This window comes from Brassica napus, unplaced genomic scaffold (assembly GCF_020379485.1).
Source record: "Brassica napus cultivar Da-Ae unplaced genomic scaffold, Da-Ae ScsIHWf_270;HRSCAF=446, whole genome shotgun sequence".
Taxonomy (NCBI): domain Eukaryota; kingdom Viridiplantae; phylum Streptophyta; class Magnoliopsida; order Brassicales; family Brassicaceae; genus Brassica; species Brassica napus.
The window spans coordinates 82,394-97,504 of NW_026015992.1; the positions used below are offsets into that span (position 1 = coordinate 82,394).

General features: G+C 36.5%; 2 protein-coding genes across 2 annotated transcripts; both read left to right on the top strand.

Annotated features, from left to right (window-relative positions):
• Positions 1-1,096: 1,096 nt before the first annotated feature.
• LOC111215872 lies at positions 1,097-4,660 on the top strand. Its single transcript, XM_022720076.2, has 2 exons — positions 1,097-2,792; positions 3,138-4,660. The coding sequence occupies exon 2, from the start codon at positions 3,144-3,146 to the stop codon at positions 4,626-4,628; it is 1,485 nt and encodes a 494-aa protein (XP_022575797.1). The 5' UTR covers positions 1,097-2,792; positions 3,138-3,143; the 3' UTR covers positions 4,629-4,660.
• Positions 4,661-12,900: 8,240 nt separating this feature from the next.
• Positions 12,901-13,612, top strand: LOC106359847 (heavy metal-associated isoprenylated plant protein 41-like). Its single transcript, XM_048773873.1, has 3 exons — positions 12,901-12,906; positions 13,079-13,160; positions 13,263-13,612. The coding sequence occupies exons 1-3, from the start codon at positions 12,901-12,903 to the stop codon at positions 13,610-13,612; spliced, it is 438 nt and encodes a 145-aa protein (XP_048629830.1).
• The last annotated feature ends 1,499 nt before the right edge of the window (positions 13,613-15,111 follow it).

The window sequence follows — 15,111 nt, forward strand, 5'->3', positions numbered from 1 at the left end:
TGGTCTGTACGTAGCGACCGAGCGTCCATCCTGCTCGGTCGCTACGTAGCGACCGAGATCGAGCCAAAGCTTGGTCGCTACGTGGCGACCGAGCGTCCGTCCCGCTCGGTCGCTGCATAGCGACCGAGCTCGAGCCAAGCTCGGTCGCTACATAGCGACCGAGCTCGAGCCAAAGCTCGGTCGCTACGTAGCGACCGAGCGCTCGTCCAGCTCGGTCGCTACGTAGTGACCGGGCTCAAGCCAAAGCTCGGTCGCTACGTAGAGACCGAGCTCTTCCGAAACGTCGATACGACACCAGTCCATGCATTCTCGTCAAACCTTCGATGCTATCTCCCGAAGACTGTAGCGAGCTCGGTTCATGTTTTCCGCTATTCTAAATCATCGATCAAACTTTGCGGATTAAAACCGCGGAAAGATCGTTCTTTGTCAAGAGAAGTTGTAGTAAACGCTTCGAGTCGGAAGACGGCCCAAAGAGACCTAAAACACGACTCGAGACCCATCCTACGATTTCTTAACCAAAACCCCGTAAACCGTAGCACGGTTTACGCTTGGCGCGCAAGGAAAGATAAATGTCAAGTTTCCGCGGATAAATACGAAATTTTGAGGATATACAAAGATCGGGAAAAATGGAATATCTCTATTCTATGCTATGACGGCTTAAGGGCAGAAGAGTAAAAGCGTAAACCGACCTTGGAGCGAGTATATAAGGAGTCCTAGGCGAGAGGCATGAGAGAGAGACTTTTTCAGAGAAAACTTAGCACTTAGAGCGATTTAGGCAACTTTCCGTTTTTGTTATTTCGAGCTGCGACTCAATTAGGTTTAGCCGTCTTAGGGTTGCTAGAACTAGGAATCTCGCCGACAGCTCTCGAGCCCAGGCTTATACCTTGTTGTAAACGCTCATACGCAGATTCGGAAAAAGATCTACTTTGCTCTCTTTTTCGATTTCTTATACTTTATCGTTGTTATTCTCGTGTTCTGATTGCTTGACGTGTGGTATTAGCAGATATCCGGGTCCTCTGGGAAATTAGGGTTTTCCTAGTTTCCTTATTTAAACGGAAATCGACAGTGCGAATTTCGGTTCCCACAACTCATGTGGTCTTGTATCCTGGATTGTATGTGAAGCTTTGCACAGAAATGTAGTTGACAGTTTGTGTATTTTCTACATATATGGCTCTGACACATTTGGAGAAAGTTGTTTATTGGATTTGGAGAAAGTTGTTGATTGGATTTAGAGAGAGTTCTTGCTACGTCGAAGAAGACGCAAGTTGCAGCATGCGAGTACTGTGAGTTGAGAGAGGGTCAAGGGAACCAGATGAGGTGGAGGCAGCTATAAGTGGAATCTCGAAGCTACTGGTCTCTCAGTTCATTAACCTTCAGTCTGGTTCTTAGGATAAAACTATTCATGTATGTTTATAAAGGTTTACAAAACCAATCATATGGATATATGAAATAGTTTTGTATATAAATCATTTATAAGAGTTTATAAAACTATTTATTAACAATTTATAAATTTTATAAGAGCTTATAAAACCTTGTATCAACCATCTATAAAGTTTATAAAACACATATAAATATTTATATAACTATTTATAAAAGTTTATAAAACTATTTAAAAGGGTTATTATAAATATTTACAAGAACTTATAAGCTATTTATAAGAGTTTATACATTTATTTATAAGTTTTTATAAATTAATTTACAAGGTTCATAAATCTATTTATAAATCAGTTAGAAGAGTTTATAGATCATTTATAAATTCTTACAAAATTTGTAAGTAAATATTTATGAAAGTATTTATAATGTTTACAATTCTCCAATAAATGTTTGTAAATTATTTACAATTATTTACAAAATCATTTTCTAGCCAAAAGCATCATTATTGTACGTGTAATTATAGAATTCATAAATCATTTTGCAATGATTTATATCATCTTATAATGGTTTATAAGAGCTTTTTCGTTTGTGTCGATGGGTTTAGGACATATTTATAAGAGTTGATCAAAATATATGAGAAATATAAATCTATTTTTAAGAGTTTATAAATCTATTTATAAGGGTTTATTCAAAAGATTATAAGAATTTAATAATCTTCATAACACAATTTATAAGGGTTTATAAATCAATTTAGAAGTATTTATAAAGGATCATACAAGCAACTCTTTATGACACTGAAAGCCATCAAGATTCAAGGTTTTGACAGCGACAGTAAGGCCAGTGCCAGGCTTAACAGGAGCAGTTTCGTTCTCCTTCACCCATCCTTTAAAGAGACAACCAAAGCCACCTTCTTCGAGAAGACTTTCGGGTCTGAAATCTCTTGTAGCCAACTTGAGATCAAGGAAAGTAAACTGCTTGAGGTGAGAATACATCTTAAGCTCTTCAATGATCATAGGAGTGGACAAAGAGCTTTCAGCATTGGTGATTGTTGCTATTGTAAAAGAAGAAGAAACATGGCCAGCTGGTTGCTCATTAATTTGATTTCACAGTTGCTGCCGAGTTACTTCCTAGTGTTAAAAACAAAAAAAAAACAATATAGATTAGGATGAAAGTAGTTAAGCTCAAACTCTGATTCTGATACTTAGGTAAACCAACCACATTGGACACATACGGGAAAGAATCTTAGATGGAAATTTTAAGTCTATTTTTGGAAATCAAATTCTAGAAAAAATTAAGAAGATTTGATGCCAAAGTAAAGATTTTTTTATGAGAGAGGAGAAGGAAGAAAGGAAGGAAGGGGCATTACGAGTGGTTGTAGAGAGAGAGAGGGGGAGAGGTATCAACATCAGAAGTTGAAGGTAGGCAAACCCCCCCCCCCATTTGATTCTTCTTCTCCTTCATTGTTCTTAATTCACACTGTTCATTAATAAGAGTTTATAAAACCATTTATAAATTTTATAAGAGCTTATAAAACCTTGTATCAACCATCTATAAAGTTTTAAAACATATATAAATATTTATAAAACTATTTAAAAGGGTTTATAAAACTATTTACAAGAACTTATAAGCTATTTATAAGAGTTTTTATATTTATTTATAAGTGTTCATAAATTAATTTACAAGGTTTATAAATCTATTTATAAGAGTTTATAAATCATGTCATCGACATTTTACGTGCGACGGCGATGGCGATTGACTGCTAGGGTTCGATGAATTTTTGCGAATGGGATCCGGGGACTCGAGGGGTTACAGGAATCTCGGTTCATCAATATGGGGAGTTAGAGGCGACACGCAAAGGATTCAAAGGATTGGAAAGTACAGATCTGATTGAGATTACAAGCGATCTCATACAAAATGGAGAATTGGGAATTGAGGGATTTTGGTGTTTCTTGGGAGTTTGGTCTCGGAATCTCCAAGGTATGATTCTGAACCAGAAAGGGGAAGTAGCTGCTTTGGAGTTTAAGGAACAGATTTACGGATCTGTTTTCCTCCGAGTTTGGAAGGTTTCGATGGGGACTAGGCCCTCGTCGCCACCTGCAAGCGTACGGTCAGTACAACGGCAACTCGTCATGGAGAAGGAGCAAAACAGCAGGAGGAGAAGGGTCTCGCAAACCCCAAACCTTATGCCACCAAATCTTAGAAGTAGCATGACGACACAAGAAGTGGAGGGTTTATGCGAGCAGTTGGCGTGTTCTATTTTTAATTTTAATTTTGTTTTTCAGTTTAATAAGCTCTATGAGCGTCTTATTGAGATTTTTTTTGGTTATTTTGTTGGTTCTACTTGTCCCCTGTGTTTCATTGTCTTGCCCTATGTGGGTTTGAATTGGAACAAGACGAGACTCTTTGGTTTTTGGTTTTGGCTTGGATGTGGCGGTTGTTTTAGTGGTCTTTCTCTTACGGTTTCAAAACACCAGAGGCCATGTCTGCAAGATGGTTTTACTATAGAGGAGCTACTGTGTTTGGTCTCATTAAACCATCCACAGATATCACATGTGTGTACGGAGGTGTTTGAGTTGGTGGAGATCGGTCAAAAGGATAGTAGAATGGTTTTATTTTTGCGTATGGGTTGGTCTTCTATTTGTTTTCTTATTCGGATGAAATGGTGGTTTTGTGTCTCTGTGGTATTTTTTCAAACAAGGGAGTTAGGGAGTTTGGCTCAAGAAGTCCAACAATTATGGAGAGGGGATATCAATGGTGGGTTACGAAAAAGCAAGGCTGAGGTTTTATTTTTTCGAAGAGTTTTGGTGGTCCAATATTATATTCCTGTGAAGGTTTTCTACGTCTTACAAGATACACATAAGGTCTGGTACTTTCTAATGTTTAATAAAAATAGGATTTCAATTATAAGTAATCATCGGGGATGGACTTTAAAAGTGGCACGTGGTTTAATATCTGTTGATGATCAAGAGTTTATTTGGAGTGGTTTAGAGAGAATCTGGATACATGGGAGATGGGAGGTTATATTCAATACACACATGTTAATTGAGGCAGTACGGCTTCAATGGGGTGTACGGTTTTGGTCCATGTTGCAAATTATATATTTTGGTATAGTGAAAGATCAGGTTTATGACAATACGATTCACACAAATTATGCCGAGTGCATTCTGGTTACTCAGGGTTTCCTCACACCCGATTGTCTAGCTCGAATGAGCTTTTTGAAAAAAAATTATGATAGTGTTGAGCTGGAATTGTAGAGGTGCGGGAAGTCATTGGACAATTAGTTATCTCCGGGAAATATGGCATAAACATAAACCAGATTTTTTGTTTTTCTCAGAGACAAAACAGGATTTGACGTTTATTCAGGGTTGCAGTCCCATTTTGGTTATGACAATTTAGTTACAGTGGACCCGGTTGGTGCGAGTGGAGGATTGGCATTATTTTATAATAATGAATACCAAGTTGATATTCAATATACTAGCAATCGTATGATTGATGTTGAAACATTGGCCCTCGGGAAAAAAGTTTACATGACCTTTGTATATGGAGAGCCGATCCAGAGTTTAAGGGATCAAGTTTGGGAACGTTTAACAAGATTTGGTCTAGCAAGATCAGAGCCGTGGTTTATTATCGGAGATTTGAATGAGATAACTGGGAATCATGAAAAAGATGGGGGGGCCATACGGAGTGCAGGATCTTTTGTACCGTTTAATAACATGATTAGGGATACTGGACTTTTGGAGTTTCCGGCCCGAGGAAATCAGATGTCATGGCAAGGAAGAAGGAAACAAGGAAAAAATAAAAAAGTAATGGTCAGGTGTCGGTTGGACCGAGCGTTAGCAAACGAAGATTGGCATACGCTTTTTCCCTGCTCTTACACAGAATATTTGAGAATGGTGGGGTCCGATCATCGACCAGTGGTAGCTTATCTTGATAATAAAGTAACAAGACGGAGGGGACAATTTCGTTTTGACAAGAGATGGATTGGACAAGAAGGTTTATTGGATTCAATTGAGAGAGGGTGGGGTGAATTTTCAGAGGCGAATCCGGGGGATTTCGTTTCGAAAATCACAAACTGCCGTCATGAGATCTCTACATGGCGGAAGAATAATCCACCTTATGGAAAAGAGAAGATCGGAGAACTCCAGAAAGCACTTGAGGAGGTCCAAACAGATAATAATAGAACCCAGGAGGATATTCTGGAGGTCTCAAGGAAGTTACAGGAAGCTTATAAGGATGAGGAAGATTTCTGGCAACAGAAGAGTCGTAATATGTGGCACACTTCAGGGGATCTAAATACAAAATTTTATCATGCTCTAACAAAACAACGTCGTGCCCGTAATCGAATTGTGGGTCTATATGATTCTGATGGAAACTGGATAATTGAGGAACATGAGATAGAAAAGGTGGCAGTGGATTATTTTGATGATCTGTTTCAGACGACAACTCCTACAGGTTTTGATGGCTTTTTAGATGAGATTACATCTTCAATTACCCCACAAATGAATCAACGGCTCCTTCGCTTAGCAACTGAGGAGGAAGTTCGACTGGCTTTATTTATGATGCACCCGAAGAAAGCTCCTGGGCCGGATGGAATGACGGCTCTTTTTTTTCAACACTCATGGCATATAATAAAAAAGGATCTGTTGGAAATGGTCAACAGTTTTTTGACATCGGAAAAATTGGATACAAGGTTAAACATTACGAATATTTGTTTGATTCCTAAAAAGGAGAGGCCCACAAGGATGACTGAACTCAGACCTATCAGCTTATGTAATGTAGGATACAAGATTATTTCTAAGGTATTATGTCAAAGATTAAAGGTCTGTCTTCCATCATTGATCTCGGAGACGCAATCGGCTTTTGTGCCTGGACGTTTAATAACGGATAATATACTTATAGCTCAGGAGATGTTCCATGGTCTGCGGACTAACAAATCGTGTCAGGATAAATTTTTGGCAATAAAAACGGACATGAGCAAAGCTTATGACAGAGTTGAACGGGTCTTCATCCAGGAACTACTAACAAAAATGGGATTTGATCAGCATTGGATCCAATTAATGATGGAATGCATTTCATCGGTTCAATATAAGGTTTTATTAAATGGGCAACCAAAAGGACATATAGTACCACAGAGGGGATTACGACAAGGGGATCCTCTATCTCCTTATTTGTTTATTATGTGCACGGAAGCTTTGGTCGCGAATATTAAAAAGGCAGAAAGAAATATGCAACTAACGGGTCTAAAGGTTGCTAGGGCTTGCCCCCCAATTTCCCATTTACTCTTTGCAGATGATAGTCTTTTCTTTTGCAAAGCTCAGAAGGAAGAATGTCAGACAATTCTTAGGATCCTTAAGGAATATGAAGGGGTTTCAGGACAACAAATAAACTTTGACAAATCATCGATTCAATTTGGACACAAGATCGAAGAAGATACACGACAGGTATTACGAGATGTCTTAGGTATACATAACTTAGGAGGAATGGGGTCATACTTGGACATCCCGGAAAATCTGGGGGGTTCAAAGGTGCAAGTTTTTGGATTTGTTCAGGATCGGTTAAATAGCAGAGTAAATGGATGGACATTTAAGTTTTTCACCAGAGGAGGTAAGGAAGAAGTGATTATAAAATCTGTGGTTACAGCTCTGCCAAACAATGTGATGTCATGCTTTCGAATCCCGAAAACGGTAATGAAGAAGTTAGTGAGTGCTGTGGCACAATTCTGGTGGAGTCCAGGGGGGTAATAAGAGAGGTATGCATTGGAAATCATGGGACAAACTCTGTAGTCCTAAGGATGATGGAGGTTTGGGATTTAAGGATCTTATAGACTTTAATACAGCTATGCTTGGGAAACAATTTTGGAGATTAATGGACAAACCTAACACGCTTTTTTCTCGTGTTTTCAAAGGGAGATATTTCAGGAATGCTTCACCCCTGGAACCCATTAGATCATACTCGTCATCTTATGGCTGGCGTAGTATTGTCTCTGCTAGATCTCTGGTTAGCAAAGGACTAATCAAAAGGGTGGGAACAGGATCATCTATCTCAGTATGGAATGACCCTTGGCTTCCATCCACTCGCCCGAGACCAGCAAATAAAAATCAACACAATCTTTACCCGGAACTAACAGTGGATGCTCTTATCGATGGAACATCACGGTCATGGAATCTACAGGTTATTCGGACTCTGGTGGATCCACAAGATGTGAAAATTATTGAAAGTATTCCTATAAGCAGATTTCACCTAAAAGACCGAAATGGATGGCATTTTACAAACAATGGGAAATACACGGTTAAATCTGGATATGAAGTGGAATGAGTATATCCGGACAGAGAAAGTATGCCACCCCAGTTTGGTCCTTCGATAACACCTTTGAAGGCGTTCTGTTGGAAAGTACGCTGCCCACCCAAGATGAAACATTTTTTTATGGCAAATTTTAACTGGGTGTATAGCGGTTAAGAAAAATTTGAGGTCAAGAGGAATGCAAGGAGGTACTGTATGTGACCGATGTGGAGCCCCCGAGGAGTCCACTAATCACGTTTTTTTTTAATGTCCACCGGCGGTTCAGGTCTGGGCACTTTCACGGATTCCAACGAATCCGGATATTTTCCCCACTCAATCTTTGTTTACCAATATGGATCATTTATTTTGGAGAGTGTCCCCCGAAATGGAGGATCATTACTTTGCTTGGATTCTCTGGTATATATGGAAAGGTAGAAACAATAAATTTTTTAGCAATTTGGATATGGATCCAAGAGATACTCTCAAATTGGCAGAAACGGAATCGTTACTTTGGGCGGAAGCACAAAACTCTCAGACTCAGAGTACGGACCGCACCCAAGTTCCAGTACCTTTGGCAATACCGAGTATACCAGGACGATGGTGTTTTACGGAGGGATCTTGGAAAACAGAAGATAAATATTCAGGACAAGGATGGTACAGTACCCTGGAAGGTTTCGATGGACTAATGGGAGCAAGGAATACGAGAGCGAGTCAATCGCCACTACACACAGAGATAGAGGCTCTCATATGGGCAATGGAATGCATGAGGAATCTTCGACAGTCTTGTGTTACTTTTGCAACGGAATGTGCTCAATTGGTGAAGATGGTTTCGGAACCAGAAGAGTGGCCAGCCATTGCAAGCTATTTGGAAGACATAAAGTTCTTGAAGAGAAGTTTCAACAGCTCAGAGATCATTCATATACCACGGACACAGAACTCAAAGGCGGACAGTCTAGCATGCAGTGCAAGGAAACAACCGTCGTTTGTCGTTCATATGGATGCAGAGTTACCGGGATGGTTCGCAGAGTCTATATGAGTCTGTTTTGTTGCTGACGAAAAAAAAAGAGAGTTTATAAATCACCAAATTAACCAACTTTCCACCATTTCTTTGCTTATTAAAGAACATCATTTTTTTTTACAGTTTCTTTTATAAGGCCTTATAAAAAGGTATAATTGAGTATTGAGATGATTGAGCATTGAGAGATACTTGGGATTTCTGAATTTATAATGGTTTATAAAAATTTATAAAGGGTTTACAAAACCCACAATGTTAGATGAACGCCTCAGTTCTGCAGATGCACATAATGTATCCAGACCAGATATATAGCCTTCTAGGACCTTTCTCACAGCAATAGCAAAAGCCTGATTAACAAGAGTATAGCAGCTCTTGTTATTGGCTTCTTCATTTTCACCTACTTTACAGCTCCCCCTGTCCCTCAACTTCCAACTTGAAGTTCATGAAATGGATCTACGAAGTTATGGAGAAGAAAGACCAAAGAACCAAAGCATCATATGTTTCAAAGAATCTGTCCCAAGGCGTCAGTGCTTGATAACCGTTGCCACAAGCTCAGACTTTGGTGGGTTGTCCTATCAGCTGGCTCAGAGCATAATACATAAGAGAGCTTTTGTATGCTAATAAGAGAAGACTCAACACCTTACATGGCATTCAACGGCAACCTAACCAAGCTTAATTCCTATTAAAAACCAACAAAATTGTCAGAGAATGTGGCCAAAAGTATAAGTAGTCTCAATATATATCGTTCATCTAAGCACTAAAGATATTCAATTGTTCTGTAATTAATTACTAAGAATAGAAATCTGAGAACATCACATCGTAATCTTCCCAAAGATAATGATTTTGCTGTAACTCAATACAGTACATCGAGTACTAAACTCAAATCAATAAAAATGATACTTCTTTTTCTCCAAATCATTTCCTATTAGGTTTCCGATCCTAGCCACTCAAGCAAAATGCAAAGCTCATGTTTCCACGCATACAAACATGAAAAACGTAAATGGTGAACTTACAGAGACAAAGGAAGAAGATAGAGGAGAAGCACGAGTTGGAGGAGGAAATTGGCGGCTCTGAGAATGTAAGGACTCCCAATTACTTGGTGGAAGGTAAAGCTCCTCCTGTTTGAGCTTCTCCAGAAGCGAATCAACGCTCGTCGCCACCGTCATTATTTCTCAATGGAGGAGAAAGTGAGAGATCGTCTTGTTCGCCTAAGCTTGCAGAGTTTTTCAGCTTCGTCGGAGAATTCGTCAGCACCGTCAATCCGCCGAAGAACTCGCCAGCGCCGTCCAGAGAACTCGTCAGTATCGTCGGATTTGATCACCGTCGAATTCAAAATCAATCTGGGAACTCTCAGATTTGGAATTGAGGGAGAAAGAGAGTAATTTAGGTTTAATTATTCAAGGGTATAATGGTACTTTGTCTATTAAAATTTTAATGCTAAAGTTGAAAAGTGTAAAGTTGAAAAGTGGTATTAGCAAAGTGGTATTAGCAAAGTGGTATCAGTGGCAATTCCCCTAGTTATTAAGTATATTATTTAATTGATGCAAACACATAAGTAAATTTTATTAGACAAACACTTTTTCTATTTTATATGGTTTATAATTAAATTTAAATGAGATTATCATATATATATAGTCTTTTTTTAATATTGATATTTATTAAATAATTTTGTCTACTCATAGTGTTTTTTAACCATTTGTATCTTTTTAAAACAAAAATTTTAAATCACTAATAACAAAAAATTTCATTGTGTGATGTTTAATAGTTTTAGTAATTTATAATTTAAAAAATCAATGAAAAAATTTAAATTTAAATATTAAGTTGTCAATATTTGTTCAAAGCTTTTCAAAAAAAAAAGTTCAAATCAAATTTCAAAATTAAAATATATCTATATTTTTATATGGTATATAGTTTAATTAAACGATATTAATATACACATAAATATATATATATATATATATTTATTTAATCTTAATATTTATTAAATGAGACTTCATACTTATACGATTTTGTAATCATTTGTATTTTGTCATAATAAAAAATTTAAATCATGTTTCATAAAACTTTAATGTGAGAGTTTTAATAGTTTTAATAATTTTTAGTTGTTTTCAAAATTCAAAATATAACATATACAAAAAATCTAATTTTTATTTTAATAAGTTAATGCTGAAAAAATGATAAAAGATACACTAATTTTATCGAATCTTTATTATTCAAAACCATTAATTTTCATATATACTTTAGCCACATTAGACAATTTCGTAATTTTTATTTATGAAAGAATGAAAAAATTAATAATTAAATTGTAGTTAGTTTAATAAAAACTTATTATATATTGAGATGAACCAACCTATTTCTCTAGATTCTAAGAATCATTGCGAATAGATTTGGAGCTTCCCTTTTACAGGGAGTTGATGCAACCAAACTGAAACAACACCCTCATCTTAATTGCAGAAGATTTGACCGAGTCGTCTTCAACTTCCCACATGCCGGTTTCCACGGCAAAGAGTCTGGTTCCTATCTTATATGGTGAGTGCATGTTTTGACTATGCTGCTCAAACTTTAGTGTATCTTTTTATTTGTAAGATTATTTGTTGTAGGAAGCATAGGGGACTGGTGTTTGGATTTTTCCAAGGCGCAAGCCATATGCTAAGAGCTAATGGAATCTGGAGGAGCTCGCTAGCAAATGCTCTCTTGTGTTGATTCAACCAAGGCTGGCTCTGGCCATGCTTAGTGAAACATTTGCAAAAGGTTCCAAAAGTTTTGAAAAAAACTATTTAGACATCTTCCAAATTTGTAAAAAATAAAATTTTACATAGATAATGCCACGGACTCCCAAAATCTCAAACCCAACCCTGGATTCAAAATGTGGCTTTCGAGAAAAAAAAATTACCCTGGTTATGAGAACAAGAGAGGAGACGGGTCCAGATGTGACAGAACTTTCATCTTGGGAGATTGCAGTACTTTCAGGTTTCACGTATCTACGGAGCTTCACACAGATAATATGAAATGGAAACAAGTGAAGGGAGGAGAATCAAAGCGAGAACAGTTCGTTGAGTGCACCAACCGCGTCTGTAGAGTTTCGTCTGAGATTCATATTGGGGAACTAGGAAGGCTGTCACCACGGGAACGGACCAGATTTCCTTACAGGTACACCAAAGAATCACCAGAAAGACACCGCCTGCGCTTTGTAAAGACTTTGCAGTTCAAGCTAATCAAGAACCACCCCCAAAAGGTTTTCATGGAATTTTATAAGGTGAAAGGACGAAAAATGTTAATACGGAACAGATATTCTCAGCCAAGCACTGTAGAGAATTATGAAAAAGAAGCATGAGTAGGCAGAGAAACCACATGATTCACTACCAAAATTCTTAAGAATAGCATTGTATGTCGTCTTATGTTTATTTAGGCTCGAGTAGCTCAGAACTGAGATGATGATCTCCATGTGGAGATGATATTTTACTACTTTAGAATAATTTTTGTGTATCTGTTTAGTCTTTTGTGTGTAGTAGAAGGAAAAGTGGTTGGGAGAGAATTTCTCAAAACTTTGTGTTTTTCCACGCTATGACAATAGGTGGTCCCGAAGGTTCGGAACGATTCTTTTTGTTTTACTATATGGTAATCGAACAATATGATTTTTCTATAGTTTCTCGTAGACATGGCGACGACAATCACTATCAGAGCGGAAAAACACTTCAATTTCATTAAATAGGCAATTAAGTAAAACTGAAACCATGAAAGTTTCAACCAAAATGCAACGAAATTTGGTCTCGACAAAAATAAACAAACCAAAATTGTTAGAAACTGGTAAATTTCAATGGAATTTTATTATAGAATTACTACGAAAAAATCCAACTGTTGACAAATTGTACAACACTTTCCAATAAGACTAAAACTATATAAGCTTTAATAATATTAAAAGTACGGCCTTGGCCGTTAATTTATCGTTTTTATAGGTATAGGGGTATATGTCAATACTCTATGATTGTTTTATGATTTGAAACAGAACATCCTTAGTTAAGAATTATATAATCCTTGTATTAAATTATATTTTTGTATACAAAGTAGGAAGCTACATATTTCTCATTCGTTTGTTTATGACCATTGTTATCTATATATAAACACTCAAAACCCTACATAGATTCAAGTATTCTCACCTTATTACACAAAGTATATATTGGTTTCTCTCCTTACTCAAACACACATATCAGAAGATTCACTCCGGCAGTATGATGAGGGTAAGTGCCCTTTGGTTTTCCTCTTATAGTTAGTTCCTTTTGGTGAAAACAACATGCGCAAAACATACAATATTTTTAGACATTCTTAAAATAGTGTTGTAAACTTTTTTTTTTCTTTTTAATAATGTTGTAACTATTTTCTGATATATCATATATCATTCTTTTTGTGCAGCAAAGGATAGTTCTGAAGATTGATATGAGCGAGAATGAGAAAGCAATAAAGAAAGCTATGAAACTCGCGTCAGGAGCATCAGGTACGTAACACATCTCTATGACTTCTTTTGCATATAACTTGCAAGGAAAGTTAGGTCACGTGAAACGTTTCAGCCAATATATTTTTGTTTACGTGCATGCAGGTGTGAGATCTGTCGGGATTCAGGGACAGAACGATCAGTTGGTTGTTGTGGGAGCGGGAATTGACACGGCCGAGCTAACACGTCTGCTCCGGAAGAAAGTTTGTCCCACCACGTCCATCGTCACCGTTCAGGCAGCACCGCCTCCACGGCCCCAGCAGCAGCAGCAGCAACCGCAGTTTCATCTAATGGAACATCACAACGAGATGGCTCCGGCTAGAAGATGCATATGCGAGATACCGAATTCGGGTTTCTGCGGGTTTTGTAGACTACCCCCTTACCAGATGGTAGCTCTGCCATATCCAGCTCCCGTGGTCTACCGTGAAGAATCTGATGGTTGCAGAATCATGTGATGTGAAGCTTTCAACTTTGAGTTGATGATATTTGTTTGAGTTTCTTTTTGTTTATACAAGTTAAGACATTTTAAAATTCGTGGTGCTGTAAATATTGTGACATGTGACAATGGGACTAAAAAAAGATTCATTAAACCGCAGAAAAAAAGAAAGTAAAATGTAATGTTTCATGATCGAACTATACTCAAACAAACTATCTATCTATATATATATAAATATGTTCGCTTCTCTCCTGTGATGTCACGTCATCAAGTGAATGCAGTCAAGGATAATTGAACCCAACACCTTCAGCACTGGTAATTTCTCTTAGAACCACTAAGGTAAAGTCACTTTTTATAAATATGTGGCCGCGAAAATACTTATTATCGTGTCGGCTGGAAGCCCATGCTTCTTCTTCTTGTGGCTAGGGCTGACACTGAACTGACATCAAGATAAAGATCGTGAAGTTAAAAACTATGCTCGAAACAGTTTTGTAATGTTTCCACCCTTTATAACTCGATGCATATAGTATATATATCCAAATACATTTGTTGTACACGCTTTTATTAGTTTTACTTTTAAAAGAAGGTATTTGCAGTTATAAATATTTTGTGCCAGTGAAGTAATGGTTGAAAAACCTCTATACATGTGTCAATGTTATATTTTAGACTAAATATTTTCTCTTTTAAAAATATAGAAAACAGTTTTTTTAGTCTACAAGCAAATATTGTAGAGCAAGTATGCATTATACAAAATAATCAATACTATTAAAACAGGAACATGCCCCATTGATAATAGTTGAGTCCAATTAAAAATCATATACATCATCTAAATATAACTACAAATATAACTATAAAATATAACTGCTAACTTTTACGTTTGTGTACATGTGGAACCAAGCCCAACTGACGCTTTTAAATTTGAAGGATCCACATCTATATAAAACATAACTGCATTTACATCTATATCTCCGTAACTACTTTCTTATTGGTCAAGACAAATTTTGTAACTTCATGTCCAAAATTATCGGTGGCCACTTCATTCTAATTTTTATATTGTCCCACAGTTATATATTATATAACAATTATTCTTTTCCTTTTGGGTTTTACCAACATTACATTTTCAATAATATCAGCATTTATATGTTCTGTCATTTTAAAGAGTAAGTATATTTTATGTTAACTTCTTTTAGAAATTTAATTTTTATAATTTTTTTTGTAATCATATTTATATTTTTTTAATCATATATATGTATAAATTTTAATCAAAATCTATTATATTTTATAAAATAATAGCAATTTAAAAGTTATAGAAACATAAAAAAAAATAAAATAAATGTAGAACATACAAATATGATTACAAAGAAACATGTATACATACATATAATTACAAAAAACCGAACATATAACTTTTTAGCTACTATTATTTTATAAAATAGATTTTGATTAAGATTTATACATATGATTACAAAAAAAAACACAAAATATAACTACAAGAAGAAACACTAATATAAAAATTAA

Bases quoted from the DNA above. Each gene is read 5' to 3' on its own strand.
- LOC111215872 (XM_022720076.2), top strand. From the start codon at position 3,144: ATGAATTTTTGCGAATGGGATCCGGGGACTCGAGGGGTTACAGGAATC.
- LOC106359847 (XM_048773873.1), top strand. The intron at 13,161-13,262 runs GTACGTAACACA...ACGTGCATGCAG, and splicing joins ACTCGCGTCAGGAGCATCAG to GTGTGAGATCTGTCGGGATT.